A 5849-nucleotide genomic window follows, 5' to 3' on the forward strand; every position below is an offset into this window, starting at 1 on the left:
TTGTCGGGGCACCTGGGTGGCTCAGTCATTGGGCGTCTGCCTTCGGCTCAGGTCATGATCCCAGGGTCCTGGGTTCGAGCCCCACATCGGGCTCCCCGCTCGGCGGGAAGCCTGCTTCTCCCTCTCCCACTCCCCCTGCTTGTGTTCCCTCTCTCGCTGTGTCTCTCTCTGTCAAATAAATAAATAAAATCTTAAAAAAAAAAAAAAAGATCAGTTGTCAAGAATGTGACATTCTTGGGGCGCCTGGGTGGCTCAGTGGATTAAGCATCTGCTTTCGGCTCAGGTCATGATCTCAGGGTCCTGGGATCGAGCCCCGCATCGGGCTCCCTGCTCAGGGAGTCTGCTTCTCCCTCTGCCTGCTGCTCCCCCCCCCCCACCACCACAAAGATGCTGGTCTTAGATCCTTCTGAAAGTTAGAAGGATCCCAAATGATCCAATATTAAAAGTCAGTGCATGCAAATGTCAGACCAGGAGGCAGGGATTTCGGTCTGTTTCGTTCACTGCTGTGCTCCTAGCGTCCAGAACAATGCTTGGAACATAGTAGGTACTCAATACATATTTCTCGTTGAATCGATTCATATATACACACATATAACACGCAGATATATATACCTCTTGGCTCTGGGACTTGCAGTTAATAAACACCCAACACATGGTATTTGCTATTCTTTTTATTGTTATTGATGATATATTGGACTATAAGCCACCCACCAGGAATACAGAAGAAAGTTAAGGCTCTCTGGTTGCCTCTCAGAGAAGACTGTCAGAGAACAGGCTGGGCCAGGGTGGGGCCGTAGGGAAACGGTAGCTATGAGAGGGGAGAGAGCATAGAACAGGGGAAGGGTGGGGGTCAGGAGACCTGGATTCCAGTCTGAGGTCTGACACCAACTCACTGTTGGGACTGGGGCCATCTTCTGCCCTCTGGATCAAGGGACCTCCCCCGACCCCTGAACTGAGGGGGCTGGCCTGGATGATTCTGGAGCCCTTCCCCCTAAGGCCCCCTGGCGTTCATAGGATGGCACACATCCAGTCATCTTCCTTCCGGGCAGTGGGTGGTGTCATGCCTGTGCTGAGGCTCCCAGCAGATAAAGGGCGCCATCCATAATCCTGGGACTGATACATCCTGTGTTCACAAGTTACCCGATTATCCTCATCGTCTTCTTCAAGCTGAAAGGGAAAAGCACATGATCACATCAGAGAACGGATCCTTCCACCTTGGCACTGGGTCTCTGTGAGCATTTATGGTGGATACTGGGTGACATGCCCCCTGGTTCCCCTTGAGGAAGGACAAAGAAGTCTCAGCTGCTGGGGAGGGGGTCAGCAGACAGATGTCAGCAGTCAGCCCCTTTAGGTTTGCCTTGACTACAGAGAGCCCCACGTTCAAGGCTATGCCCCTTCCTGAGTTGCCCATATTCAGTGACGGATCTGTGTGGGGGTCTAAAGGCCTGACCACCCCAGACTGGGGCAGGGCAACTCTGAAGGCCATTGGAGCTCCAGAGGGCTGGGCTGAGATTGTCACTGGGCTCCTCCCCGGCTGGACTTCTCCCTGTGCCCACATAGCAAGTGTGGCCCAGGGAGGGCTGAGCACTGGCATTGGAGTCCCCAACTTCAGATCCCAGCTCTACCACTCCCTAGATAAATGTCCTTGAGCAGGTGACTTCACCTCTCTGAGCCTCCCTTTCTCGTATGTAAGACTGGGAGTAGCAAACACACCTCAAAGGGTGTTGTGATGATTTAATGAAATAATGGAGCATTTAGGATAGAACCTGAGCCCGAAGCAAATATTCAGTAAGAGGTGGCTATTATTATTTATTTTTATTCATAGAGGAATGAGCCTGCTGGGGTCGTGGAAAGAGTTGCCTCTGGCCAGGGTCATGTTAACTGAAGAATGAAGTCTGGACAAGGGATGTGCAAATCCCAGGAACCCTCTGAATGGGCCCAAGATGACTGAAAATATGGAGCATAGCCTGAGACTCTATGAATACGTGACTTCTAGCAAGGAGCAATTTCTTTGGAGAGAATGTTTCTTTGGAGAGGATGGAGGTCACTTGACCTCTCTAGGCCTGCTTCCTCACCCGTGACACGGGGAGGGTAGGACAGGCCTGTCTCAAAGGACATGATGGGAGGTTGGAGACGAGACAAAACATGTGAAATGCTCCGCACTGGACTTGGAACATAATAAGTGGTTAGTACACATCAGATAATGACCATAATTATTTACTAGTATGTTAGAAAGCATTAGTCTTACATGCCCCACGCTATATAGAAGGTATGTGGGGAGGGACGACAGGGTGGAAGCAGACAGTCTCACTGGCATGTCCCAGAAGCCCACTGGAGACCCATCCCCTTTCTTAAAGCATGGGTAACTCAGCCAGGCCCTGGCCTCGTCTGCCAGTCGCCGCCAGCCTTTTGGGTCTCCAGCAGCCACGTTTCCCGTCGGGTCAGCTGGGTCCAGAATCACAGGCCTGGAGGGTAACAGTGAGAGAGGGATGGGTGAGGAACCAGGGCTGTGTCTGGCGGATTCAGATGCTCCCGGCAGGGCAAGCCACCAGCCTGGCAGGCTGGGACTCAGGGCAGGAGTGGGGCGCTGTTCTTATAGCAAGCTCTTAATCCCCGGGAGTGATTATGATTCTTTCTCTAGCTGTTGTTATTTTAGTTCAAATTTTGGCTCTTCCACTCATTTTCTGTTAAGGTAAGACAAGCTCCTTACCCCTCAGAACCTCAGTTTACTCATCTGTACAGTGGCTACGGATGGCCTGCCTCACAGGGTTGGAGGTTTACATCAGATGGCAGCAGGAAAAGGCTTAGCACAATGGCTGGTCATAGAAGAGGACCAGCAAATGAGGGGCCCTCATTGCCAAGATGCCACATCTGTATCTAGGGGCTCATTCACGTGGGGAGCTAACCCATGTGGAGAGAGAGTACCTGGGTTTTGCAAGCTGCCTCTTCAGGTATTGTCCAATAATCGGGTTTTCAAAGTTGTAATACTTTGTCCAGTAGATGCAAAGCTGCTGGTAGTTCAGGACTAATCTCAAGACGGTCTGAAATCCCTGAGCTGTGCTGAACTCCGTTTGCTTGCTGCCGTGCTCCCAGGCATAGACTGTCAGGAGCTCCAAGGCATACAGCTGTGGCAGGGGCTTCCCAAGCTGCTTCTTACACTGAGAGGAGCAAAAAGAATCAGAAACGTGCACTTGTCCAGCTGGGGCATAAAGCACATTTCCCAAAGGCCAAATCCAGCCTGCCATCTGCTTTTGTAAATAACACTTCCGTGGAGCAAATCCACGCCCATTCATTCCCATGGAGTCTAATGGCTGCTTTCATGCTACAGAGTTGAGTAGTTGTGACAGAGACCATGTGGCCCACAAGGTCTAAAATACTTACTACCTAGGGCATTATGGAAAAAGGTTTACTGACTCCTGGGTCAAGAGCTTGGGCTCTGGATTCTGAGTGATGTGGGTTTGAGTCCTGGCTCCACTGGTGTCCAATTCCTGGAAGACAACTTAGACTCTCGGAGCCTCATTTTTCTCACCTGCCAAGTGAGTGGTCATAGTAGCACCAAACTTATAAGGATACTGTGAAAATTAACTGAGAGGAAGAAATTGTAGTATTCCTAAGAGCCAAACAAAATTCCCTTTGGAGTAAGATATAAAACCCAAAGCCTCAAGTGATTTCACAAGTAAATTTCAAGTACCATGACCAGCACATAAATAACCAGGCACACAAGGAAACAAGATACCAAGAGTAATAACCAGCAAAAAAAAAAAAAAAAAAAAAAAGGCGGGGGGGACAATAGTAATAAGTCCACAAAACTTTAAATATTGAAGGATCATATAGAGACTTTAAAATAACTAGAAACATTCTGTTTACAGAAATAAAAGAAGAGCTTGAACTAGAGGAAATTAGAAGCCATAAGAAGTAACTTAGCATATTTGAAAAAGAATAAAATAGAAAATGTTGAACAAAATTTACAATAACTGTAATTAATAACTCAACTGCAAATTAGACACAGTTAAAGGAGAAATCAGTGAATTAGAGAGTATGTTAGAACAAACTATTCAGAATAAAACATTGGGAGACAGAAAGATGGAAAATGTGGAAGAGAGTGTAAAGATAATGGAAGATAGAGTGAGGTCTAACATACATTTAATTGGAGTTCCAGGAGGTGAGGAAGAGAGAAAGAGAGACAATGTTTTAGGAGAATGGCTGAGAGTTTCCAAAACTGATGAAAGATACCCATTCACAGATTCAGGAATCCCAGTGAAGGACCCAGTGAACTCCAAGCAGGACAAGTGAAAAAAGAATCATCATTAAGACACTTCAGATTGAGGGGCACCTGGGTGGCTCAGTTGGTTGAGCATCTGCCTTCGGATTGGGTCGTGGTCCTGGGGTCATGGATCTTGCCCCACATCGGGCTCCCTGCTCAGCGGAGACCCTGCTTCTTCCTCCCCCTCTGCCATTCCCCACCCCCAGCTTGTGCTCTCTGGCTCTAGCTCTCTGTCAAATAAATAAATAAAACCTTAAAAAAAAAAAGAAACCTCAGATTGAAATGGAACAAAATCAAAGACAAAGAGAAAAATACAAATGCAGCCAGAGGAATAAGACAGATTACCTACAAAGGAGCCACAGTTAGACTGACAACTGACTTCTCACCAGTGACCCCGGAAGATGGAGTGATATATTTCCGTGTAGTGAAATGGCCTCCAACCCAGCAAAAATACCCTTCAACAATGAAGGTAAAATCAAGACATTTTCAGGCAAACAAAAACTAAGAGTTCATTATCAGAAGACCGTCAGCAAAAAAATCTTCCAGGACATACTTCAGGAAGAAGGAACATGATCCCAGGAGGAAGGTTAGAGATGTAGGAAAGAGTTGATGGTGAAGAATGTGGTAAACACGCGGATAGATAAAATGAGCTCTAGATATGGAAAATAATAGTAATGCTTTGCGGCCTTTGAAAATATAGAGACTTGATACACACAACAAAGTGGCATGTAAGTTACAGGTAGTGATGGTGGTGGTGAGTGGAGTTAAAGTATTGTGAGATTCCTGTATTGTTTTATGGGAAAGAAGAGAGAGGGAGGAGGGGCAGGGAGGGAGGGAAAGAGACAATTCCTTGTCGTGCAGGACTATCTTGCTCATTGTAAAACAACTACTATTCCGGGCTTCTTTGTCAGGAGCATCCTTGCCCCCTATCACCATGGTTACCAAAAATGTCCTCATGAATTTTCAGTATCCTTGGGGGTAGTGTTACACTTGTCAAGAACCACTTTGGTAAGTCCTAAGATGTTCAGGCTCCATGATCAAATTTCCTTCAACAGCAAACTAAGATGTCTAGCAAATAAAGGATTGTCTTGCTTTGCCTTGAAGGTAATTTTTATTTTTTAAGACTTTATTTATTTATTTATTTGAGAGAGAGGGAGAGATAGTGAGCATGAGAGAGAGCAGGAGCGGGGAGAGAGGCAGAAGGAGAGGGAGAGAAGCAGACTCCCCGCTGAGCTGGGAGCCTGACATGGGGCTCGATCCCTGGACCCTGGGATCATGCCCTGAGCCGAAGGCAGATGCTTACCTGACTGAGCCACCCAGGTGTCCCTTAAAGATTATTTTTAAAGTAGGAAGGTTTATCCTTAATTACTTTCTTCTACCCATTCATCCAAAAACATACATGTATATTATAAAATGAATATTATATATTAGGCAAAGTCTTAAGTCGGAAGGCCCAAATTTCAAGTTTTTGTTCTGCTACTTATTAGCTGGAAGAGCATTCTGACTCTTACCCTCTTTCTCTAATACAGGTTTGAGAGGAGGGCGCCTGGGTGGCTCAGTTGGTTAAGCGACTGCCTTCGGCTCA

The 5849-nt window shown here is 46.9% G+C and overlaps 1 protein-coding gene across 2 annotated transcripts; it reads right to left on the reverse strand.

Moving 5' to 3' along the window:
- Nucleotides 1-653: 653 nt before the first annotated feature.
- LOC118010160 (2'-5'-oligoadenylate synthase 1-like) lies at nucleotides 654-3759 on the reverse strand. 2 transcript variants are annotated; one of them, XM_035004356.1, is made up of 3 exons: nucleotides 2926-3759; nucleotides 2312-2465; nucleotides 654-1167 (listed from the first exon to the last, which is right to left on the reverse strand). In XM_035004356.1, exons 1-3 carry the CDS (start codon nucleotides 3297-3299, stop codon nucleotides 1009-1011), a joined length of 687 nt encoding a protein of 228 aa, XP_034860247.1. In that variant the 5' UTR covers nucleotides 3300-3759; the 3' UTR covers nucleotides 654-1008. The 2 variants fall into 2 exon arrangements, with proteins under 2 accessions (XP_034860247.1, XP_034860246.1); XM_035004355.1 differs by having other exon boundaries at nucleotides 2249-2465; nucleotides 2926-3753.
- Nucleotides 3760-5849: the final 2090 nt, after the last annotated feature.

The sequence above is a fragment of the Mirounga leonina genome, unplaced genomic scaffold, assembly GCF_011800145.1.
Source record: "Mirounga leonina isolate KUSES-001 unplaced genomic scaffold, KU_Mleo_1.0 Mir_128061, whole genome shotgun sequence".
NCBI classification, from domain to species: domain Eukaryota; kingdom Metazoa; phylum Chordata; class Mammalia; order Carnivora; family Phocidae; genus Mirounga; species Mirounga leonina.

What these genes read in the sequence shown, in the direction of transcription:
- LOC118010160 (XM_035004355.1), bottom strand. Translation starts at nt 3,299, where the DNA reads ATGGGAATGAATGGGCGTGGATTTGCTCCACGGAAGTGTTATTTACAA. An exon ending in AGGCAGCTTGCAAAACCCAG is followed by an intron (nt 2,466 to 2,925) that starts GTACTCTCTCTC and finishes GTTACCCTCCAG; the next exon opens with GCCTGTGATTCTGGACCCAG. An exon ending in TTCTATATAGCGTGGGGCAT is followed by an intron (nt 1,168 to 2,248) that starts GTAAGACTAATG and finishes TTTCCCTTTCAG; the next exon opens with CTTGAAGAAGACGATGAGGA.